A 25,339-nucleotide genomic window follows, 5' to 3' on the forward strand; every position below is an offset into this window, starting at 1 on the left:
TAATAGAATTCTTCTATTTATAAGGAAAAATATAGAGATATGATATTTCTACCTCTAAATATAGAGGTAAAAAATAGTTTTCCTCTATATTTTCTTCTAAAATAGAGTAATTCTATTATAGAAACATACATTGGAACATTTTCACCTCTATAATAGAGATCTCTATTTTAGAGAAAAATATAGAGGTGTACATTGGAAATGCTCTTAGAGACATATATATACATATATATGTATATAATAAGATTACAATACACGAATCTATTGTGGAAATTTTAGTAATTGATGTGTTCAAACTTTCTATAATGAACCTTTTTAATAAAACAAAACAAAAGTAATACACTCAAAAAGGATCATCAGGTAATCAGTCGATAGTTCAACAAAAACGTTTACGAATTTTGGGGTTTTAGTAGTTCAACAGGAATCTCAAAGAAGATGCTTCACCATGTAAGGACCTTCCAATTCATAACCCAACTTTCTGTAGTAATGTCGGGTTCCCACACCTGAAATCACACCGATTTTGTTAGATCGATGTTCTCTTCTAGCAATCCTCTCTGCCTCTTCCATCAGAAGTGTTCCGTACCCCTGTAAATTATTAGACAAACGATTAATCACAACACAACACCTCCATATAGTTGACTGTGTGCCAATTTCATCTGAAGCGTGTACCTGATGTTGCAACTTATCAGCCTCCCGACCATGAACTGGTACAGCAGTTCCATACACGTGAAGCTCACGGACAACAGAACACTTTCCCATGAGTTCTGGACAAGTTACGTTCTTACCACATTTACGCAAACGTAATAACCCAACAAGAATGTCCTGCGTCCACACAGATATAATGACACTAAGACTGAGGATACAAGTTCACCTATGTATGATACACGATCTTATTTTATATTTAATCAAAAACACAAACTCACTGTATACAACAGTAAAATAGATGCTGATACGTTTAAAGATAACAAGCCCCCTGTCCTACCTAATCTTTTGATAATTTTCCTTTTCTTTAAATCAAAAACATCTATATTCTTTAGATACAACATAACTTATTGTATCTAATGAGAGAGAAGAAGCCTGAGATCTTTATAAACCAGCCCCTAACCAAAGCCAGGAATATAGGGTAGTAGATTCTTCACTAGCCTTCTCAGTACTATCCTATGAAACTTGAGGATGTGAGATTATGAAGCTCGTACCTGGCGTGTATCTTCATATGAAAGGAATGTCTCCCAACCTTGGTTTGCAGTGTAATCACGACGAACAAGCTCTACTTGTTCTGGCTTGATTTTGTGATGAATGTCCTGTACTCAGACCATATGAGCACATATTTGTTACGAAAATTCAGTATTCAAAAACAACAAACCAAAAAAAGAAACATTTGGCACCTGAATTCCAGCTTCACGAGTACGAACATCACGGCATTTAAGGCCCAAATCATCCATTCTTGCCAGAGCCAGCTCACGGAGATTTCCTTTTTCAACCCCCGACGTAACCAGAGGCATAGGAATATCACGCTGAACTCTATAAACACGTGTCCATGGAGGTACCATGGAGAGAATCCTTGCAACTATATCCACAAGTTGCTCAGGTGGATAGTTTCGGTACCTGCAGAAAAATGACCATGATTAGCGCTTTTTTCCTTCTAACATATTCTTGTAAGTTCGAACATTATACCTCCCAGTTTTCCATAATTCGTAAAGGCCAGTTCCACGTATCACAAGGGTAGGATATATTTTTAACCCATCCGCTCTAAATGACGGACTCTCGAAAAACTCCTTGAAACTTTCCATGTCTCTCTCAACCCCAACATTAGGAAGATCAGGCATCATATGTGCAACCACCTATAAACAAAACAAAACAAAGTAGTTTATAGACAAAACAACTAACTGCATAATGAACAGAAACATAGAAAGTGAAAGAGCTGTCAAGACGAACTATTAGAAAAAAATATTCATCAAAGAGTAATCACCTTGAAACCAGCATCTTTAGCCAAGCAGAAGCAGTCGGCTACCGCAGCAACAGTATGACCTCTATTTGTGTCACGGGCAACATCTTCATATGTGCTCTGGACACCGATCTCTAGTCGGGTGCAACCATACGTCAGCATTTGTCTTAGGTGAGGTCCAAGACAGTAATCTGGCCTCCTGGATAAGTTATACAACATATTAGAAATTTATTGCACTCTAAATGGATCAATGAAAAAGTAGGATCTCCAAATATAATAAATGATTTAGATATAGATCATTAATCCAAACAACACTCACGTTTCGATCGTCATGCCAATGCATTTGGTTGCACTATGTTCAGAGTAAGCAACTGCTTCTTCAACATTGGCAGAAGTGTGTCCAGACAAAGCATCATGAAGGTTCCGTATGAAGAAATCCCTGTACTCAGCAGGCAGGGACATAAAAGTACCTCCCATCAAAATGAACTCAACCTGTCATTCAAATCACGAGTAAACCATCTATCTGCGCTGAAAACTGAAATAATTATTATTAGAAAATATCAAACTCCAACCTTATCTACACTGTGACCCAACCGCTTCAGCTGGTCTATCCTGCTCCTTGCTTGAACATATGGATTATACCTAACACAAATAATAAACATAAAACTTGCATCGTCAATTACAAAAACAGAACAAAGAAGGACCATTCAAAGTTCAAAATCTCAATATAAGAATCCCATATCCATTAGATTCCATCAGAGAGAGTAACAGTCTACATTCTTGTTCATAATATCTCCCAAATCATCAGAAATCTACAATGGCAATTACAGTCCAAAACATTCTCAATTTATAATACGTCTTAGCAACAATGGTAACAAAGATTTAACTTAGTAAGAAACTCTGTGAATCATACTAATACAATTTCAATATATAATAAGTCTTAGCAACAAATAGTAAGGTTCACCTGGCACGAATAGCTCGCATGCTGGTAGGCTCATATCCAGTGTAAGACTGAGTACTATACTCGAAGTCAGAATCAGGTCCACCTGGACAATACACGCATATATTCCCCGTCGTCGCTATGTGAGGGCACCTGTGCGGTTTCGACATAACCGCCACCACCGCGATTCCTGAAGCGGTTCGGACCGGTTTAGCACGGAGCTTCGGGAGGAGAGTCTCTCTCTCCGAATCAGGCAGCGCCGCTATCATCTCCACTAGCTTCGGCGCTCGCGCTAGGCCGTATTTCCGGCAAGCCTGGGTTTTAATCGCGTTTAGGTCCACATTCTCGTTGCGGTGGGAGCGCTCGATCATCGTGCTGACGATCTCCGATATGGCGCGAACTCTAGCTTCTTCCTCCGTTAGTCCACGGCCTTCGAAGCCGCCGCGACCTGGCCGTGGTTGCTTTTTCGATTCGCCGTTCATCACTACCGCCGTCGCCATCTCCACAAAACCTAAGCAAAATCGCGTACGGGTTCTGACTTTGTGTTTAGTGAGTGACTTCTCTAAACGTCACCGTTTTTGTGCTCTTCATTTTATTTGCTCCGACTTCTTTTTTTGGTTAATTTTTGTGCTATTTCACAAATTCTCGCTTAATTAAACAAGAGAATATTAGTGTTTTTTTTTAATAAAAAAAACAAGAGAATATTACTGTTTTTTTTTTATAAAAAAAGAGAAGAGAATATTACATCTGAATCCCTTGTCTTGAGAACTTCACCTATATACACTTTTTGTCTTTGTTTGATAAATAAACACTTTTTATCTTTATAATAACAATATAAGATACTTCCAACTTATTGCACAGTTTCACTGTGGTGTTTGTCAAATATCCTCGTATAGATTAGATTTCTGTATAGATTAGATGAGAAATCACTTACTGACATTTGCTTATGCGTCGATCCCCGGTGAATTTTTGAAATTTTTTTATAATTTCATTGGTCGATGATTTGGTATATAAATATAAATAATTATTTAAATAAATAATAAAAAATAGTAAAAATATTTTTTAGTTTTTGAATTATACGTTTTTAAATTCAAACTTTTTATAAATTTCTTTTTTGAAACTTTTCTCGAATTGTTTTTTCAAAATTCAAAAATTCTTTTTGAAACTATTTTAATTTTTTATTTTAACTTTAAAATTTTATTTATATAAAATTTGAATTCTTTTTGAAAGTATTTTTTAAACATTAATTAAACTTTAAATATTTATTTATATATTCATTAAAATCCTAAATCCACCCTTCGAATCTAAACCCTAAGTATAGATTAGTTAACCTTAGAATAACAAGCGTATGTTTACCTCTTTTAAACCAAATGTAAATATGATTAAGGTAAATATAAAAATTAGTATTAAGAATGTGGTAGTTTAAGAAATTCTTCAAAATTAAAGATAAATCTAGAACCAATTAATATTACTTACAGAATAATCTTACAGAATAATCTAAAGAATATTATAAATAATAACTTATGGTAAGCATTGTCAAAATTATAGGAAACCTAATAATGTTTGATAAATTATTTTAATATTTATAAACTATATAATATAGGGAAATTGGGTTGCATACACATAACAACACCAAAAATTTAATTTATAACCATAACAACTTTTTGGCTATGATATTCTTTGTATAATATGTATAAAGAAAAAAAAAACCTTTCATCCCTGTTTTATTTTCACTCTCACTTCTATCGTTGATTTCATTCTTCTGAAACTATATTTTTTTCCAAAATTTATATTGATCTTTGTTCTCTTTCTTTTATCCCATGATCATTTACAAGTTTTATGAAATTCGTGGAAAGTGATACTTCACACGTCGTATAATCATCGGATCCAACAATTGTCCATCGTCTGGTCACTTTTCTTCATATCTTTGTTTAGGTTTACAATTTTGCTACTTTTCGATATATGTGGATTAAGAAGCAGAGGATACGTAGAACTATCGGAGAAGAAGAGCTGTTACGTTGCGTTGTACTATTCTAGTTGTTATTGTTACATCAGCTCCACGTCTTGTCTTCCATCACTGTCGCCAATCATTGTCTATTCGCCTCCTTCCACTGTATCTTCTTCTTGTGGGTATTTCTTCTCCTACTTCATCAACTCCGACAACACCTCCATCATCCCTCTGCTAATGGTGTATCCTTCTCTTCCTCCTCATCCTCCTCCTTCTCTCACCTCTTCTTCCCCTCCCCTCGTAGTTTTTTGTCAGGGCGAAGCATTAATGTTATTCTTTCTTAACCTAGAAATGATTAACATTGTGAAGTTTCTATGTATCAAATTCTCTATACTATTTATTTAGTAGATATAGTGTAGTATAATAAGTTAGTTCATGCATCAAATATACACGAGTTACCGTTTAGTATAAAGGAAAGATGCACATGTGTTTTATATATCTCGGGTTTGCTTCACGTGTACACCACCCTCACAAAAACCTCCCTTGGTGTTGCAGCACGTATATGTATGTTAACATTTTCAAAGCTTTCATGCTAACTTTGACCCTCTTAATTGGTTAGGCATTATGGACAATTTTTGTATCATATTTTATCTCTCTATTAGTCTATTTAGTGGGCTTTCGGCAATATCTATTTTTGTTGTAATATCTTATCCATTTGTATTTCTTTAAACCTATTAATGAAATTTACTTGACAAAAAGAAAGAAGATAAAATATATTTTCTTTGACACAAAGGCATTAATTATAGATTACTCTCCGAATATGGTTTAAGCCCCTTAAATGTACTGAGCTGAAAAAGAAAGTACAGAAAAAAAAAGGTTTGATTACTCTGATTATCCCCTAAACACAGAATTGATCAACTCTTTCAGATTCTTGCACCCAATGATCTCAATCTCTTTCAAACCTAGCGATTTTAGTGACTTCTCCACTGATTTGGGAACCACACATTTGGTGAAACCTAGCTTTGCCACCGTACTTACCCTTTTCTCCATTCTTGGTACCTGTATTACCATTATTATCCTTTTAATCACATTTCATCAAAATTCTAAATAACAAACAGTCAGCTGATTCTTCCAATGACATTAAGCTTACCGTGCGAATTTCGCCTCCAAGACCAATCTCGCCGATGAATGCCACACCGTGAGGAATTGGAAACTCCAAGAAACTGCAATAAAAACAATCGTGCAGCTAGTACCAAGATATATCACTCTTTAAGAGACCAAAGAGTAGTAAACAACGCCTCACCTGCTACAAATTGCTGCTGCTATTGCAAGGTCACCAGCAGTCTCAGAGAGAGCCATCCCGTTAGCAACGTTCAGAAAGATACCCTACAAATACCAAAATTATGTTTTTATTATCACTACTAAGTATTCACATAAGATAGTGAAGGGCAATACTGCATACTGACACAATACTTACAGATTCCTGAATCCTAAGTCCAGCTTGCTTCATAAGAACCTGTGACATGATAGACCAAAAAAATAACAATAAGATAACGTTAAATAGGAAAAAGTAAAGAGGGACTGTGCCAAACGTATGCTGTTTTTGGACGACAAGCAAAGACAATGTAAGACGTTTGTTGCACTAACCGCAATTATCATGTCAGCTCTGCTTGCTTGAACACCATTGACATGCCTTGAAACTGTTGAGCCAGTCGCACACAACGCCTACATAGAGAAAAAAAAAATCAATGTTTCAGTAGGAACTACAACACATATGGGACTGCTAACGATGAGGCCAGCACCTGTCGTCTATTAAGAACCTACATACTACGGCCAATAAAAGTCATGATTCTCTCATCATACTGACAAAAGCAAAATCTATTAGGACTTTCAAAACGCAGTTTGGAGTTCTGGAGCATAAGAAAATAATTAATTTACCTGAACTTCAATGAGGAAACTCCGAGATCCATCCATAACAACTGCTACAGCTAATCCAGCTAAAACATCTGAATCTGTGTTCTGTTGACTAAGATATATGCCACTAGGGTTTGAGACCACTTCAAGCCCGGCTTGCGACATTTCAAAAACTCCAAGCTGACAAAGATGATACAAACGAATTTATTTTCCATAATATCTCGAACTCGAATTAAAAATAAGTTTACAGATAAGATAATAAAGGAAATGAGATGATTGAACTAAGACAGTTGTAAACAACATTATGGCATACTAGTTTAACGTGGTTATATCAAGGATTTGCATACATACTTCATCAGTCGACCCAAACCGATTCTTCACAGATCGAAGCAAGCGGTAAGTTGAATGTTCTTCACCCTGAAATTTGAAAGAAAAGAAATGTCAAGTTCATAGTCTAGAAAAGAGGTTACCAGACTAATCAAAGCAATATAATTAGAATTACAGAGTGCCATTTATTGAAGAAGAAGATATCATCATGATTGCATATCTCAACACACCAGAAAACAAAAAAACGGATCACCTCCATGTACAACACAACATCTACTATGTGCTCCAAAACACGAGGTCCTGCAATATCTCCCGCTTTTGTAACATGTCCAACCTAAACCAGAAATTAGTCTGCATAAAAGATCTGATCCAGATATTCAAATTAGATATAGGAAACAATTGGCTTACTCACCAAGAAAACAGGGACATTTGATTTCTTAGCAAAACGCAGCAATGTTGATGTGCACTCTTTAACCTGTAACCAACAGAGATTGCCAAAAAAAACTAACCTTCTCAGCGAACAGAAACAAATTAAGGTAAGAGTATACGCATGAAAAGGAATGCTGGAGGTCGGTCTTATAGATGGGAGGCAACAAAAAGCAGCTACGGTTTAACTTTCTTGCTCATAGTAATTAGAAGAGTATTTTAGTAGCGAATACAGGAGGAAAACTTTTGAACCTGTGTGAGACCACCAGCGCTTCCAGTCACCTCTTTTAGATAAACCGTTTGAATTGAATCAATGATGAGAGCTCGCGGAGAGAGCCGATGAGCTTTCGTTAAAATATCCTGATATAAATCAAAAAGAAATGATTCGCTTCTTCCAAATTACCATGTTCTAAAAGAAACAGTTAAAGGCTTAAGAATATCACAAAGTATAGAGTTGGTGTCTGGCATGAGGAAAATTAACAATTAGCACAAAAAGGAACGCATACCCTTTGCATTGCTTAGGCGTTTAGAGAATGTGACTTATTTTATTTACAATAAGAGAATACTAATCCACAAAAAAAAAAGAATACCTGAAGATCAGAGCTGGAAAACAGGTAGAGCTCGTCTGTTTCAATTTTCATCCTGTCAGCTCGACTTCCTATTTGGTCGACACTCTGCAGTTGTGCAAAAGCAAATAAGAACTTATGAAGAACCATGTAATCAAGCCAACACAATGCATGGGATGAGATCCTTCAGAACATACTAAAAGTACTATATCTCTACCGTAAAGAAACAAAAGGAGAGAAGAAAAACAGAGTAAGAACACTTAAAGCATCTTAAGCAGCATAGACAATAATAAAAACATGCAATCCACGAGTATGAACCAGAATCCTGATGCGAGGATATTTAGGACGGTGACTACAAGTCTACAACTAACCTCTTCACCAGAGACATACAAGACGGGTGCTGGTTGGGCCAAATCATTCCCGTCAGCAATTATAGATGCAATCTTCCATTTAAGAAGAAAAAAAGAGAGAGAGAGAATCAGGGAGCCACTAATCAAAATAAGGTGAAGAAAAAGAATCAATTCAAACATTATTAATCACCTGCAATAACAAGGTACTCTTACCAATACCAGGGTCACCACCGATCAAAATCAGCGAACCTACCATAGTAAGTCAAAAGGAGAGGGCTTTGGATAAACAGAAACTGAAGAAGGGAAAGGGATCATATGGTGAAGACAGAAACCAACCAACCTGGTGCAAGACCACCACCAAGCACTCTCCCAACTTCATTCCCAAACAGTCCTGGCCTAAAAAAAAAAAACACAAAACGCTATCATGTAAACATAAACATTCAAATCGGTTATCATCGCAAGAAATGATATCTCCTACAACAAACATCAAATCATCAGAAATCTATGTGAGCTAGATTGTAACAAAAACAAAATAAAAAGGAACATACAAAGAAATTCTCCATTGCTGATGAGTAATCCCATCAATAACAGAACTCAATTTGAGTGGCTGCGCAACTCCATGCTCAGGTAACCATGCCAAACCAGCACCTTCCGAGCCGCCGCCGCGGCCACTAGCTCCACCACCACCACTTGCACGTGACTCAGGACCTTCAGAGAAACGCCGCATGGTCCCAACTTTGTTGCAAGCGCGGCAGCTTCCCCACCATTGCCCTTCCGAGTGCCCACAGCTCTCACAAACCCAGGAAGTCTTCACTTTGCCTTTCTTCTTGTTCATAACCACTTCACCCGGATCCCATCCCCGACCACTTCTGTGCTTCTCCTCCGGTTTGTCTTCTCCTCTGCTCGAAATCGCGCCTTTTGCGATTCCGGGTGAAGCCTGTGTCTTTGTATCGACGTCTGAGATGGAGCTGACGGTTTGATTGGAGAGGGAGTCGAAAACGGAGGAGAGGCGGCGGACGGGGATCGTGACCGGAGAGAAGGAAGATCGGAGGAGGAGGAGAGAGTTGGCTCGAGTGTAGAAGCATCTCAAGCTATTCATATTTGGGATTGACATCAACCACAAAGAAATCTCAGAGAGTTATGCTTGTTAGGGTTTGAGGTTGGGGAAACCCGCCAATTTCACAAATATGTTTTTTTGACCCCTTCACATTTCCCCCATCTTTCTATTCCCACTCTGCACTTTTTTTCTGAATACCGCACTTTTTTTTTTTTTTTTTTTTTTGTCAACAAACATTTTCATCGTAAAAGACCAGGTTTAGAAGATATCGATCTGCAGAAAGCCCGATAACATAGTACCATCTGTATAATTGTTTGGAACCTCAATATTAAAAAATATAGTATTTTTTTTTAGTAATTTCACTAATATAATTATAATTATATTACTATAATAATAGTGCATTTTTTTATTTATTAATTAATCAACATTAACTTTGTGACAATTATAAAATCGAAAATGTAAAATAAATGGGTTTTGCATATCGTTAAACGTTCGGTTTAGTTGTTTTACTAATTTTTTTTTTAATTTTAGTTTCAATCGGTGAAAAATTATATATCCAAAATAATAATTTAAAGACATGTTTTGTGAATAAAATAATAACTTAAATAAAAAATTTAAAAATATATTACATTTATTGTCACTTAATTTTTCACTTCATATAATTATTTTACTAAATAAAAAACTCTATATATTTATCTTAATTTAGCCAAACACATGGAAGAATCTTTTTATTAGTTTATAAAATCAATAGCCTCCAATTAACTCAAGATTATTCTTTGAGAAAACCAATATTCTTTTTGAATTCTTCCCCTTGTAAAATATGAACTCTACTATGAAAATTATATTTTCATCTCTTGTGGTCCGTCAGATTGTATATATGATTGTTGTGCATCCAATTTTCATAGTTTTAAAAGATATATATACAGTGGGTTAATATATAAAAATATTTTTAATATAAATATATTTAAGACGTTTTCTAAATTTTCTATCATATCATATGTATTTATGTATATTCTAAGTTTTATAATATAATCTACAAAATAATTTTCCATAATTAAAATTACATCAAATTATATATATTTAATTTTTTGAAATATTTAATTGTTTTGACCAGTACTTTTATTTTTTTACCATTTTGATAAAATTTGATTGAATTTATAATTTTTATTTAGAAAAAATAATTTTAAATTTATCCAATTGTGTTTTAAAAAGATTGTTTTGTGATACTATTTGATTTTCAAACGGTGTTTTTATATCCGATCAAATCCGTGATTGAACCAATAGATCCAGTGATCTGTGTATAATTTGGTTCAAATTTAAAAATTCTAGAAAACCGGTAAAATAAAAAAAAACCCGTAAAAATATAAGAATAGTTCAAATAACTGAGAATCCCAGTCCAATTTTGGTTATTTCGGTCAAGTAATTCGAATATGAGATAAAATAAGTGTTTCGAAAAGCAGACTGTACCTACCGGTCGAACCGATCTGATCTAATCTGTCCTTAAATCTTACAATACTAAAATTTCTTGAGCTAGAGCTCTAAGAGTGTCCACATATGCAATTTAATTCCAGCCAATCAAATTGTTTTAAGATGCCATGTCAGCTTTGACACAATCTAACCTGACTTCTTCCTCCTTCGTGGCCTTTCTGATTACTCCATTCAACTTCGCCGTTCAGAGTTTCGCTTACATCTTCTCCAATAAATTTTACACATTATTGCCCTTTTCAAAAGAGTCGCATCCCTTCTCGACTTCCCTCTATCACTCATATAAAGAGGGATGCAGAGTGAAAGCAATCAACTCACATTCTGTGTCAAAAGCAGGTTAGCTCCAAAACTTAATTTTGGGGTTATAAAGTTATTATAACCGATTTATTCTGATTGAGTTTCACTGTCGTCATTGCAGAGAGGGAGATTCTATTAATTGGTGAGTTCTTCTGAATGCTTTCACATCGACAAGGTTGAAAGATCGTGTGGATTTTCATATGAAATAAAATTGTTTCTTTGCAGCGCCAGATTGTTCTACAACGGAGGACGAGGATGTCTACGCCACGATAGATAATCTTCGTTTGGTGATTTTAATCCCAAAAGCTTTGGTTTAGATTTGATAATACATACATTCACCAAGTCTTTTCATTTTAGATTGATAGTTGTTGTTCAAATTAATTGTTGCCTCACGATCTCTGGTCAAGGGCATCTCTTAACTTTGATTTCACAATGCTTTCCGCTACAAAACTCATCAAGATCTCTGTTTTGTATGTTTCAAGTCATTGGTTTACTGGAATATTTAGTTGTCTACACTACATCCCAGACTGAGAGATCAGAAAAGAAACCGGTTGGCGAAGAAGCTTCAAGTGAAACATGAGAAGATTCTGAATCTGAGCGAGTGGATGAAGGGTAAAAGACGCCACCATATAATAAAATATTCTTCCTGCAATCTTTGCATTCTTTTTGGATATGAAGGGTAAAAGACACCACAATCCTTTATTGTTTATTGTTTTCCTGAGTGTCGTCTATCTTCTTATATTTATGTATGCTTCCCGTAGTCTACACAGCATATGTATTTTCATATCCTGAATTTGTTACTCTACTTACACATTTTGAATTTTGTACCTTCATAGATTAACAAATAAATTTTTCTTTTTAGCAGGAGAGGTATTCTAAAAGCTAGCTGTCGTAAATGTGGCTCATCAGAAGTTTTCGCTAAAGAACTCTCACAGTTGGCAAGTGGTTGACTTCCTCATCTGCCCATGAGCTGGCAGCACTGAGCAATACAGAGGCTGCGTCACAGAACATGTTCCATGGCAGTTGCTTCAACATTCCATGTTCTACAAGTTCTAAGCTCACTAACTTCTGTTATTGATGATAGCAATATTTGGAACCGAATAGAAAGCAGAACACGAGGAACAAAACACTGTGAAAAGACTAAATGCGGTATTAGACCCCTTGGCAAGGACATACCCAGTGTATCGCATGACTGAGTTTTAGCTGGATCATACTGCAGCTACAACAACCCGTATCCAATGTAAACCTCGGTGATCATGCCCTTGGGGTCTCTCCTTTGTCCCCTCTGTCTTCAGGAACTCAGAGGTTCATATCCTACCTCTTATTGTGGTTATCTTTGTTGTATATATGTGAACAAAATTCAAACTCTGTCAATGTTACAGCAGGATCATACAAATGTGACAGATGGAGAGTCCGCCATAGTTCATCTTCTAAATCAGTGTAGCTTCTCTTGAAAAATCGAAGGCTTCCCGTACAGTTGCAAAGTTTGCGGTGAAGCATAGGCGAATTATGAATTCATTTGATAGGCGAAATCCAAGATTACTAGAGAAGTCCCTTTCTGAATCTAAGGCACCAAGGTTGAAGGATTTTGAAAACAAGAAAGGTAAAAGTCATTGCATATAAGTGTTTGCTGAGCTTATGTGTTGAAAGATTCATACAACCAGTTACATATGCGCTCCCCACAAGATCTGAAAGGACGCCTGAATGTGCAGTTTCAAGTTGAAGAATGTTGCTGTGGTCTTTCAAGATAATGGTATAAGTTAGTTTCAAGTTTCAACATATGTAAACAGTTTTATTCAAATTATTTCAAATCAAAAATAATTTAAAATATGTTTCCATTTCTTGACCGAGCACTTAAAATATATTTGATGAACATATGTAACTGTTTCTAGAATTATAAATTAATAAATAATTTCCTGATATTGTATCTTCGTCGTATATGAATAACATAAGATTGATAAAACGTTGATGTGCGTTTATTAGATTACAGTATTGAATCATATTTGTTCTCTGGAATACCAAATTATTTAATTAAAGTAAAAAATGCTCAAGAGCTGGCTAAAATAGCTTTTACATGCCAAATAAGAATTCAATTATATATAATTTTAATATTTTGAAAATTGACTGATAAGCATATGACAACTATTAAATGAGTTTTTTCATCAATATAGTACAACTCTTACATTCTCTCTTCATTTTCTTCTCATTTTCATTTAGTTTGACTTTTTTTTATTATTGTGATACTTTTATTTTTTATTATAGTTGAGATATTTTATGAAATGCTTACTAAGACCATCCTCAATGGTTCACTCTATTTTTTCATCAATAGAGTAATCTATAATAAAATTGAGTTCTACTCCAATAGTACTATATTTTTGAGTGAAAATAAAATGATGAATAAAAAATAAATAAATTATTCTATTTATAGGATAAACCTATTTTTAATCCATTCTAGAATAAAAAATAGAGTACAATTGGAGTTTTTTTATTCTAAACTCTATTTTAGATGAGAAAATAGAGTGAACTTAGAGATGTTTTAATGTAGATGTCCTTACTTCTCTTTAAAATAAAATAAAAATGATTTGTCTCGGGAAAAATGGCTAAATCAGAAAAATAAAACAAAACTCATTTTCCTATTTTTTAGAAAATGTTTGATGTTTGATTTTGTCTATATAAGTGGTGAAACATTATGAATACTGTACAGTCAACATATGATTTAATCAAGTAATAAAACAGTAGAAACCTCAAAATAAACACAATCAAACAAATGTGATTAACTACTATGCATATGTTTAGTTGTTTAAATCACGTTGGGTTCTAAAAAAATCATAATAATGGAGATAGTAAAAGTTATATGCAATGTTTTTAATTCTGAATTGAACTGGACTATTTTTTTGGATTATCGGGTCAACGATTCGACCGGATGCTCAATAATTTAATTGCTTTTACTATATAATTATATATAACTACTGAAAATACTAGAAAAAATCACATTGTAAAATATTTAAAATTTATCTTTATTTCACATACAAAATATCAAAAGAAAAATTTAAAAATATGGAAATGTGTTTGTAACAAGTTAGGAATTAGAACATATAATAAAAATATACCAAAATCAATATTAAAAACTATTTAGATTTATAATGTGAATATAAAATAAAAAACGAACAAGAAGCAAACATCAAATTGTAATACTGTATATAACAAAAAGTTAATAACAAATCACATTAATTAGTTTTGGTTATATTCATCTTTATTCACTTCATTTTTAGATGCATAGTGAAATTTTCATCATAAGCTAAAGAATCAAAAATCAAATACATTAGTGAATATTATACATGATTAAAAGAAAATATAAAAATCAATTAGTTTAAAAAACTAAAAAAGTCATTCATCAAGTCTTAGGTTTTAAAGAATTTTTGAATGTGTAGCGAGTTTTAAATAACAGATTTTAATAAAATCCCAAGCTGGACTACATATCATCACCGGATTTACCGGTTTGATCATGAATCCGAATTGGGTTAAAAGCATATGATGTGTTTATAAATAAATAATAAAAAATTTACCATTTGTATTAACATTAAAAATTGTTTCAAATTTGTATAAATTGATTTTCTCCACATTCAGCTAACTTTTCTGTTTACCAAATTGTTTTTCTAATTTAATGTTTCATTACTTTCCACATCATTAGAGATGTCCCTCATGTTTGTTGATATTTCAAAGTTAAATATTTTTTAAAAATGATTTGAACCAATAGTCAACAAAGAGATCATTAATACTATTTATATATAAGAAAATATTAAAAAACAAAAATATTTATTAAATAATCTGTGCGTAGCGCCGACAAAAGCTCTAGTTAAATTTAAAACGCTTAATTAGTCAGACAACTCTGTCATGAACAAGGACCATAAAATACTATACATGGTCTTGTTGTCTCTTTGTGGTTAAAGCACGATAAATGAAACATTTAAAAAGACCTACAATTGCTTGCTGTCACGAAGCTTTAGATCAATGAGCGGCTAGAGAGGACAAGATTTCCTGAACTGATTCTGTGCCTTAGCTTCCACGTCTCATTTAGAATATCCGCACTTTTAGGTCGCTTCAGATAGTCAGACACATCTATCTTTAGTCTTCTCAAGGGACTCACAGTCTTTGTGGCTGACTCATACGGGCTCCAACTTCCTCTGCTACTTATGGTACCATTGCTCGTCCCTTGCCCTGTCGATGCATCCTATCAAGACAACATTCATGTCAGAGAAACTGTCCCCGTCCCATAGTTCTGGACTCGTAAGCAGCATTGTCTGTGCATAAAAAACAACATTATTACCTGAGATGGATCAGATTCCCATACAAAAAGTTTTGCATTTGGCGTGTGGGGTAACTTGTTAAGGCATGTCAGTGCAGCAGAAGTGTCATCTGGCGTTTCCCATTGCAACCAAGGAAGCATAACACCGTCCATTTCAACAGGAACACTCTTTGGAACAGTGGTGCTTTGAGAGCTTTGTGATTTGACCAACCCGAAACTTGAACTACTTTCGCTCTTCTCATCTTCAAATGATGAAAAGTCTGTGTCTTCTATGTTCGAAATGAATTCGTCGATGAATTGCTCTGCTTCATCTGTCAAACACATGGACGACCTCCTGCTCCGGTCCTTGCTCCTCTGTAATAAAACAAAAACATGTTACAAGCAAAAAAAAATCTAACCAAGTTGGACTTGAGAATTGTAATGCTTACCTTCCGCATCCTTGAAGGCTTTTCATCAGCTACAGAGCTATTTTCAATGAGCAACTCTTTCAAGTTCACAGAGAGCTCCCTACCACGCTGCTCCTCCAACATTATCTCGGCCAACAAATCTCGCTTGCGCTCCTCAGACTGCCAAATTCAAGGAGAAAAGATGTGTTGTGTGTTTGGTCGTTGACTCCTCAATGAAAGAGGCTATCAAATATAAGCACAAAGAAAAGTTGTACCTCTTGCAATTTTGTTGCATAACCTTTCGTAAATGTGGATATAGCAGCATGGTGATCATCATGGGATTTTCGCTGGGAACCATACTCAGAGTTTCCCAAAGATTCTCTTTTCTTAGGTGTTACCTGTATTAACATCGTTCATTAAAAGACGAGAATCATGTTTCACAGGGACGTAGCCAATACATCAATTAACAGTCTACGATATTGCTCAATTTCTATCATCCATTCTCATATTTCACTCAGATGTTCTCACTTTAAAAGCAATATCCAGAAAGATTTGCTCTTTTAAGAGGCCTGGATTGGTTTCGAACAGAGAGTGGTCGTCCAACCTTATTAAACTAAGTAAGCTAACGAAAGACAAAGGATCCCACAAACCTTATTTTGGGCATAAACGGTCCTAATTATCCTCTCAGCTCCATGTTTGATCGAGCTGGACTCCTTTCCTTCATCATCTGTGACTGCAGAAGAATGACTCTGTAACATCACAAACAAAGCATTTTCAGCACAGAATCATACAGAGAAATTAACCAAGCCTCTAAGAGAAACGTCCATGGGCAAAACAAGTGACTTACAGAGTAGCCATCATGATATTTGATTGGATTTTGACTAAGAGACCTCCTAGGACCTTGTCTGTGATCCGAAGCTGCAGGTTTGCCAGACCCACCATTTAGACTCTTTCCACTCATGACACTCTTCTTCAAGTCGCTTGAATTGCTTGAATGCTGCACTTGATCTCCATCACTCTGTTTCACAAATACAAATCATTGCTCACATCAACAAGCCAAATACACACAACAGTGAAAATACTCATACGCTACTCCTACTGTTTGAAGATGGCAAAGCCAGAAGACAAACCGAACCGATATATTCGTAAAATATTATTACAAAACATAAATATGTATAACAAGTATGGTCATGTTGCTCTACAAAGTTGTCACATAATTACAGCTGAAAAAATCGTTATGGAGTGATAATTATAGCTTCATCCTAAAAAAGTTCACTTTATAACTAAAAAGTTAAAAAGTTCCTAATAGATCATATCACAACACACCACACAAGAGGGCCCAGAGAGAAACTATAAGAGTTGTGAGTGTGTGTGTTTTACCTCGGAATTGTCAATCCGGCGGCGGACAACAGAAAGCGACCGTTGCCGCCTCGAATTTTCCTTTCCCCGATCTGCCCCAATTGCCCTACCCCTAATTGCATTCTCGCCGGAGTTAACCCTCTCCCGCGGCGGTTGTCTAGACACCGACCGTCGCCGGCTCGAATTGCTCCTTCCCGTATCTAATCCACCACTCTTACCGGTAATTTCTCTCGTCGACTGATTTCTAGACAACGACCTCCGCCGTCTCGAGCTTTCGGTGTCCGCATCCAACCTCCGTAAGCCACCGTTACCACTAGAGCCAGCCCTAGATACAGACCGCCCGCGCCTCTGCGAATGCGCCGCCGCGTCTCCTACTCCTCCTCCTCCGCCGCTGAACTTCCTCGAGCCAGATCGTCCTCTTTCGCTGCTGCTGAGCCCGCTCTCGCTGGAGAAGGACTCGAAAAACTCGACGGCCAAGTCGTCGAGGCTGATTTCGCCGAATCCGGAACCTCTCACGGTGTTTACGAATTTTCCTTTTCTCATCGGAGTCGCGTCGGCGTTTGGATCCGGCGTACGGTGGGAGAAACGGCTCAAGCTCCGGTGCCTCCTGGGGATGGACCTCCGTGTTGAGTAAGAGGAGTCCTCGCCGCTCTCGGAAGATTTAGCTAGTGTGGTCGCTCGATTGAGAACGGAAGTCGCCATGGAGGACACTACTGTAGGAAGAGGAGCGGATGATTCGACATTTTGAATTTTGTTGAGCTGTTCGAGGAATCATATGCATATGCTCAATTAATTCAATTTTGGACTTTCAATCAATTCGAATTTTAATAATATCCATTTTTTATTTTATTTTATCATTCGTATATCTTTATTTAAATTTGGGATAATAATTACAAGATTATTGACCATACATCCCTAAACCTTAATTAATCTTAAAGCCGATAATCCTCGGCTAAACAAGTTAACGATGAAATCTATAAGCAAAAGCAAAAGCAAAATCAAAATTCTGAATTTTTATCAAATTTATTTATAAATATTAAAACATTTATGTACTTGTAGAACTAAGGAAATCTATAACACCAGCTTGTTTTGGGGATTTAATATGTTTGTATGTGTGTGCACATGCTTAACCTCACAATCGTTGGATATTTCATATTTTCATCTAAGTATATCTGACTCTTGTTATTTAAGATTAATTTAGTTTTTTTTTTGTCAAAAGATTAATTTAGTTTATAATTTCAAATTAATTCAAATTTTTCAAATTCATTTTTTAAATGAATCAAAATCTTACAGCACCAAAATTCTATTAAAATTTATGATATTACTGCGTGATCCTCAAAAGAAAATTGGTTAAAACATTATCCAAAATTATAAAATCATTAATGATAGAAAATGATAAAAGAATCTACAAAAATAAATAAACATGAGCTCCTTTTAAAAATATAATTGTAAATCTCAGTTTTAACCAGTCTTTTTGAATATTTATTTTTGTAGATTTAATATTTTTGCAAATTTTGTAAGAGATTTACTTACTTTAAAGTACTACTAGACCATGTGTCAAAATTCTTATGTAAATGTCTTAATGTTTTATAATGTTACACCAAGAGTTTTATATACCTTTAAATCGAAAAGTCTTTGCTTTTTCTTTTAACATCGAAAAGTCTTTGCTTCTTGTTGATTTTCAGATTATAGAAAAGAACTTGAGCAAGAAAAGAGCAAAAATAGAAAAATAGCAAAAGAAGTTGAAAATGGTCTTCTCGTTTTCCTTAATTCTACAAGTACAAAAATATGAAATATTTCTAAATAAGTTTGATAAAAACTCAGAATTTTTTTTTATCAAAAAGAGCAATTTTTTGTTACATTAATTGATTGAGATAAATTTGCTCTTTGATTGTAACTTGAGGGTATGTATTTAGGTGGATAAGAACCACCATGAAACCAATCAACTTAAAAGGGTTTATTTAATTGATGATTTGGTAGGATTTTTTTCCAAGTTTCATCTTGTTAAGTTTAAAACTAGGTAATAATAATGTAAGCTACGTTTTACCTAAAAAAAAAAAAATGTACGCTGCGCGGTGGATCTTTTTGATCATTTACATTTTTTTATATATCTGATTATTATGGTTTAATTAAGATAAAATTGATTAAAATAAATGTTTTAAATGAATCAACGAGATGTTGGTCCAATGGTAAATGAATGTTTAGTAGGCATTCCGCCGCTCGAATTCAAATCTCGTTAGAAAAAGACTATTTAAAATGCTTGGATTTCCGGCAAAGAAGTGAAATCATTTTTTACTTATCAAAAAATGTTTTAAATGAAATATAAAGATATTTGATATGGTAATAAATTTCGAACATACAAGTCTAACATTGGATCAAATCTAAGCTTAAATAAAGAGTAAATAGGTGGTTCCAAATACTACCGGTCCTTGCCATAAAAATACCACAAGCAATTTTTTTTTAAACTTGGCCATTTCTATAAATTTTGTAGTTAAAGTAATTTCATCCCAAAAACCGTAAAATTTTGTTTTCTCGCCAAAACCATAAAATTGCAATTTCCGTTAAAACCTTAAAATTCCACTTTTCAGCCAAAAATTGAAAATTTTCGTCAAAACCAAAAATCTTGTGTTCCCCCACCAAAACCAGAAAACCTCGTTTTCCCGTTAAAAAAAATTGTGTATTTCCCGTCAAAAATTGTAAAATCACGTTTTCCAATCAAAATCAGAAATCATGTTTCCAATCATTAAAAGAAATTGTGTGTGTTTCTACTAAAACCGTAAAATCGTGTTTTCCCGCTAAAATCAACAAAATCATTTTTTCCGCCAAAACCCATAAAAAGAAATCGTGTGTGTTTCCACTAAAACTGTAAAATGGTGTTTTCCTGCTAAAATCAGTAAAAAAATCATTTTTTCCGTAAACCCCCTGCAAAATTAATTTTAGATATATTTATTTGAATATTATAATAAATTTATTGTTAATAATATAAAACAATGTACTTTTTAGTTTATTTAACTATTAATATTCAAATGGTATTATGAAAAAAACAATAAATTCAACATCTAGATGTTACATCTGAATGCAAATACTAACTATAAAAACAAATAATATCCGGATGTAATATCTAATTGTTGTATTTAGATGCTACATTTTGCATCAAATACAAAATCGAACATGACCTAGACTCTAAATCCAAATGTTAAAGTTCTTTTCAATTGATTATACTTGGGAAAAGTGGTAGATAGTCTAAGAGTATTTTAAGCAATTTTTCATAAATTAAAAAGATCAAAATTTTCATCAAAAGTTAAAATATAGTTAATCCGTCCATAGGGCTGGTTGGATCCATGTAAGCAAGCAGCCTCCTCAGTGTTTTTAAGTTGAAGAGAGAGAGAGAGAGAGAGAGCCGGTCTCTTTCAGATTAGCATTTAGCAGTGAGCGAGATCCACACCACACCACACCACACCATGGCGAATACGACCTCCCTCGTCTCCGATTTCCTCTCCTTTCTCAACGCTTCTCCCACCGCTTTTCACGCCGTCGGTAATCTCCCCGAACCATCACCGATTTGTTGTCCTTTCTAAGTCTTTCCTTCTGTGGTGTGGAAGATTCGCACGGCTCTTAATCAATCGTAGCTTTTACCTTTTTTTTCCCCTTGCTTTTAAAATATTGATCTAAGTGTTGTAGATGAGTCAAAGAGGCGGCTACGACACGCTGGCTATGAACAGATTTCCGAGAGAGATGACTGGAAACTCGAAGCCGGCAAAAAGTATTTCTTCACAAGGAACTACTCCACCATCGTTGCTTTTGCTGTTGGCAAAAAGTACCGTCATTTCTTTCTTTTATTGTAACCAAACTCATGAAATGATTTTATTTATCGATCTAAAGTTTTTTTTTTTAATCTTTGTGAACAGATACGAAGCTGGAAACGGATTCCATATAATAGGTGCTCACACTGATAGCCCTTGCCTCAAACTCAAGCCTGTTTCTAAGGTAACCAAAGGTGGATGCTTGGAGGTTGGTGTTCAGACTTATGGAGGTGGCCTTTGGTACACCTGGTTTGATCGTGACCTGACTGTTGCTGGACGTGTTATTGTCAAAGAGGACAAGGCGGGTTCTGTCTCTTATTCTCATCGTCTTGTCAGGATTGAGGATCCTATCATGAGGATTCCTACCTTGGCCATTCACTTGGACAGGTAACATGCGGACTTTTTTTTTTATTTAGCTTGCAGTAAGCTTACTATATATTTCTCGCTTGTGCAAGTATGTTTCGTTTCGCCTTGCCTTGTGGACAGGAATGTGAACAGTGAAGGTTTTAAGCCAAACACTCAGACGCACCTTGTTCCAATACTCGCAACGGCTATCAAGGTGCTCTTTTAATGCTTGCTATGTTGTGATGCTCACAACAAACAACACTTCTTCTTCATTTACTTCTTTTTTTAATAACCTCTGTTAAGTTTTCTTTCATTCAGTATTTCTAAAGCCTTTGTTTGCATATCAACCATTTCCTGAGATCATATCACATCTTCCTTTGCATATCAACCATATTTATCTATGATAGTCAAAATCATTTTTGTAATATTTGCAGCAGTTGTGAATTCTTTGCGTCTTTTTGAATTTTATTTACATTGTGCTGTTAAGGCGGAGCTCAATAAAGTGCCAGCAGAAGGTGGTGAAGAGGATGGAGGAAAAAAGTGTACTGAAAGTAGTTCAAAATCAAAGCATCACCCACTTCTAATGGAGGTCTAGTTGAAATATAGACCTTATGGTTTTCTTCTTGAATTTTAGATCTTGTTCTGGTTTAGTAATCAAGTAGTCCTCTTTATTAATCTCTTAGATCATTGCAAATGCACTGGGTTGTAATCCTGATGAGATATGCGAATTTGAGCTGCAAGTATGTGACACTCAGCCAAGCATTCTAGGTGGTGCAGCAAAAGAATTTATTTTCTCAGGAAGGCTGGACAATCTTTGCATGTCATTTTGCTCTCTAAAGGTACGTCTTCGTGAATACGAGATTTTTTTTAATAATGCTGCTGAATGAGTTGATGAATAGTTGTTTCTTGTCAGTAAACATCTTCTGGGTGCTCGATTTATCTGTTTGAAATGTATATATCTAAAGCGTAACCCTTATGAATGCAATTGACATTTGAACATTGTACATAGGCACTTATAGATGCAACGTCCTCTGGAAGTGACCTAGAGGAAGAAAGTGGAGTAAGAATGGTGGCATTATTTGATCACGAAGAAGTTGGTTCCAACTCAGCGCAAGGAGCTGGATCCCCTGTCATGATTGATGCTATGTCACACATCACAAGTTGCTTCAGCTCTGACGCTAAGGTAGCAACCCTTCTAGTATTAACATTTTGTTTAGTGTAGCTCGCCACTCACAGTTGTTTAATCGTTACAGGTGCTCAAGAAAGCGATTCAAAAAAGCTTGCTTGTGTCCGCTGACATGGCTCATGCTTTACATCCAAACTTTATGGTAATCATTTGTATCCTTGTCATGCACATAAAGTAAGTTGATGCCTCTCCTTCAGTGCATTACTGTTTCGCTTTTTCTTTTGTAGGACAAACACGAAGAGAATCATCAACCAAAGATGCATGGAGGGCTTGTCATCAAGCACAATGCAAATCAACGTTACGCAACCAATGCAGTAACTTCGTTTGTGTTCAGAGAGATAGCAGAGAAACATAATCTCCCTGTCCAGGTATGAATATGATTTGCCTGTTAGAGCAATCCAGAAGATGTTCTAAGTTACTACCGCGTATGATGAACATGAAAAATTGGCAGGATTTTGTGGTACGTAATGATATGGGTTGCGGATCAACCATTGGTCCAATCCTAGCAAGCAGTGTGGGGATAAGGACGGTTGATGTTGGAGCTCCACAGCTCTCGATGCATAGCATCCGGGAGATGTGTGCTGCGGACGACGTGAAGCATTCATACGAGCACTTCAAAGCTTTCTTCCAAGAGTTCACTCACCTTGACGCCAAACTCACTGTCGACGTTTGAGAGCTTCTTAATCTTTATTGCTTGGTTAAGTTTGAACTAAAGAAAATCGTTCATCCTTTGTTTTAGAACTGGTGTTTACAATAAATTGGTGTTTACAATAAATAGAAAGACGCTTTGGTTTATCTCACAAGTTCCTTATTAAACTCTCATTTCATTTTGCTTCTTTTTTTTTACTCATTAGACGGTAACAAACAATTTAGTGAAAACACTGCACAAAAGCTGCAGCAAAATGTTTGCTCTCAAGTAGAAGACATTCCAGGAGAACAAAAACCTCAGGAGATTTATTCAAAAAGAAAACAAACATAAGAGAGATTCAGAACTCAGTTCTCATGCCAAATTTATTACAGTTCTCATGCAGACACAACCTTCTTCACCACTTTGGTAACCTCTTCCGGAGCCTTCTCTGCTGGTATGTTCACCAGATTCCCCTTCTTCGCGTAGTAGTCAATAACCTGCAACCACAACAGCAAATCAAAACTCCAATACTCTTCTCAAGTTCAGATACTTTTCTAAGGAGACATACCGGTTGCGTCTGCTTGTGGAATGCATCCAGCCTTGACCTAAGAACATCCGCATTGTCATCTTTACGTTGAATCAATGGCTCTCCAGTCACCTAAACAACAGTGAAAGACAACAGAGATATCACACTTATGTTGCAAAACGTTTAAGGTGTGATAAATGAGAAAGATATGTTTGGACTTACATCATCGACTCCAGGAACTTTAGGAGGTGCGAATTTGGTATGATAGCTCCTTCCACTTGAAGGGTGAATCCACCTTCCAGTAATTCTTTCTTCAAGAACCGAATCATCGATTGCAAAATTAAGCACTTTGTCAATCTGAGCTCCTCTTCTATTAAGCATCTCATCAAGCTTTTAGAAAAAGAAAAAAACCCAGAATCAGAATATTTACAAATACACATAAAAGAAAATCAGACAGACACCTTCTCAGCTTGTGTGACGGTCCTAGGGAAGCCATCAAGAATGAAACCTTTCTGACATTTGGGTCTGTTCATTGCTTCATCCATGATACCAACAACCAAATCATCAGAAACAAGCTCTCCCTGGAACAAACCATATATGATTCAATCAAAACTTAACACCTAAAGTGATACAAACATAATGAAGATTTTTGTTTTGTTTTCTTGACCTTGTCCATAGCTTCCTTCGCCTTGACACCAAGAGGGGACTTAGCAGCAACAGCAGCTCTAAGCATGTCACCGGTAGACAAATGGCACAAGCAGAACTCATCCTTTATGACCGGAGACTGCGTACCTTTTCCTGAACCAGGTGGGCCTAACCATATCCCTCTCTCCGGTTAGTTTCCTCATAAAAAAGCTACAAACATCACACAGATCTCTAGACAAACAAAAGAAAAGAGCCTAGACCAAAACTTCATGCGAAATTCAGAAACAAACAAGGAGATGATTTACAGTGGCAGTTGAATTACCGATGAAAACGAGACGTTTGTCAGGTTTAGAGGCACACTTCATGCGACGGAGGAGCTCTGACATGAGATCGACTGTCTGAATGTCTTCCATATCTACACTGCTATTCGCCATGTTCGTCGTTTTCTTGAGGAATTAGATTTGGTCTTCTCTGGAGTGCATGTAGATTCGATGCTTCCAATGCCCCAAAGCTGCGTTTATCTCCCACGACACCTTTTTCTTTTCTTAATACCCTTCTCATGATATCACCCTTCTCTTTACATGAAATTACGACACATGCCTTTCGAACAACCTTGGGGTTGGTGAGACCCCCTACTTTGAAAACGAGTCTTCTCCTTACATCTACAATCCTACATTTTCATCATTGCATGTGTTTTTTTTCTTTTTACAAATGTTATTTAATGTTTCTTGCTCACTGCCTTTTCCATGATTCTTAATATTTTATGCTGCACCAATTTCTTTTTAATTATAGAAATCAGCATTTATAATATTTGATTGAGCTAAAAATAATTTTCCAACACAAGTTAACAAAACATAAATTTGACATTTTTAAAAAGAACATTATTTATTAATTTTTGTATCT

At 35.4% G+C, this 25,339-nt stretch overlaps 5 protein-coding genes across 5 annotated transcripts; 1 reads left to right on the top strand and 4 right to left on the bottom strand.

Moving 5' to 3' along the window:
- Positions 1-316: 316 nt before the first annotated feature.
- LOC106328026 (elongator complex protein 3) lies at positions 317-3,440 on the bottom strand. Its single transcript, XM_013766377.1, has 9 exons — positions 2,907-3,440; positions 2,515-2,584; positions 2,262-2,434; positions 1,967-2,141; positions 1,672-1,838; positions 1,383-1,602; positions 1,194-1,298; positions 667-819; positions 317-582 (listed from the first exon to the last, which is right to left on the bottom strand). The coding sequence occupies exons 1-9, from the start codon at positions 3,380-3,382 to the stop codon at positions 424-426; spliced, it is 1,698 nt and encodes a 565-aa protein (XP_013621831.1). The 5' UTR covers positions 3,383-3,440; the 3' UTR covers positions 317-423.
- A 2,148-nt stretch (positions 3,441-5,588) lies between these two features.
- On the bottom strand, positions 5,589-9,654 carry LOC106328787 (DNA repair protein RadA homolog). The gene is made up of 15 exons (XM_013767298.1): positions 8,962-9,654; positions 8,754-8,809; positions 8,604-8,662; positions 8,435-8,506; positions 8,088-8,171; positions 7,750-7,857; positions 7,484-7,546; positions 7,325-7,405; positions 7,096-7,161; positions 6,769-6,924; positions 6,478-6,555; positions 6,308-6,346; positions 6,134-6,216; positions 5,981-6,053; positions 5,589-5,889 (listed from the first exon to the last, which is right to left on the bottom strand). Exons 1-15 carry the CDS (start codon positions 9,525-9,527, stop codon positions 5,722-5,724), a joined length of 1,752 nt encoding a protein of 583 aa, XP_013622752.1. The 5' UTR covers positions 9,528-9,654; the 3' UTR covers positions 5,589-5,721.
- A 5,454-nt stretch (positions 9,655-15,108) lies between these two features.
- Positions 15,109-18,082, bottom strand: LOC106328503. The gene is made up of 7 exons (XM_013766957.1): positions 17,325-18,082; positions 16,792-16,962; positions 16,595-16,693; positions 16,220-16,342; positions 15,987-16,124; positions 15,580-15,912; positions 15,109-15,483 (listed from the first exon to the last, which is right to left on the bottom strand). The coding sequence occupies exons 1-7, from the start codon at positions 18,003-18,005 to the stop codon at positions 15,256-15,258; spliced, it is 1,773 nt and encodes a 590-aa protein (XP_013622411.1). The 5' UTR covers positions 18,006-18,082; the 3' UTR covers positions 15,109-15,255.
- A 2,575-nt stretch (positions 18,083-20,657) lies between these two features.
- LOC106334664 (probable aspartyl aminopeptidase) lies at positions 20,658-23,442 on the top strand. Its single transcript, XM_013772984.1, has 10 exons — positions 20,658-20,840; positions 20,985-21,120; positions 21,212-21,493; positions 21,593-21,665; positions 21,939-22,040; positions 22,135-22,290; positions 22,461-22,634; positions 22,705-22,779; positions 22,865-23,005; positions 23,089-23,442. Exons 1-10 carry the CDS (start codon positions 20,765-20,767, stop codon positions 23,308-23,310), a joined length of 1,437 nt encoding a protein of 478 aa, XP_013628438.1. The 5' UTR covers positions 20,658-20,764; the 3' UTR covers positions 23,311-23,442.
- Positions 23,443-23,494: 52 nt separating this feature from the next.
- On the bottom strand, positions 23,495-25,019 carry LOC106334666 (adenylate kinase 3). Its single transcript, XM_013772986.1, has 6 exons — positions 24,759-25,019; positions 24,459-24,604; positions 24,253-24,372; positions 24,014-24,181; positions 23,834-23,923; positions 23,495-23,762 (listed from the first exon to the last, which is right to left on the bottom strand). The coding sequence occupies exons 1-6, from the start codon at positions 24,868-24,870 to the stop codon at positions 23,661-23,663; spliced, it is 738 nt and encodes a 245-aa protein (XP_013628440.1). The 5' UTR covers positions 24,871-25,019; the 3' UTR covers positions 23,495-23,660.
- Positions 25,020-25,339: the final 320 nt, after the last annotated feature.

Source organism: Brassica oleracea, chromosome C3, assembly GCF_000695525.1.
Source record: "Brassica oleracea var. oleracea cultivar TO1000 chromosome C3, BOL, whole genome shotgun sequence".
Classification (NCBI taxonomy): Eukaryota; Viridiplantae; Streptophyta; class Magnoliopsida; order Brassicales; family Brassicaceae; genus Brassica; species Brassica oleracea.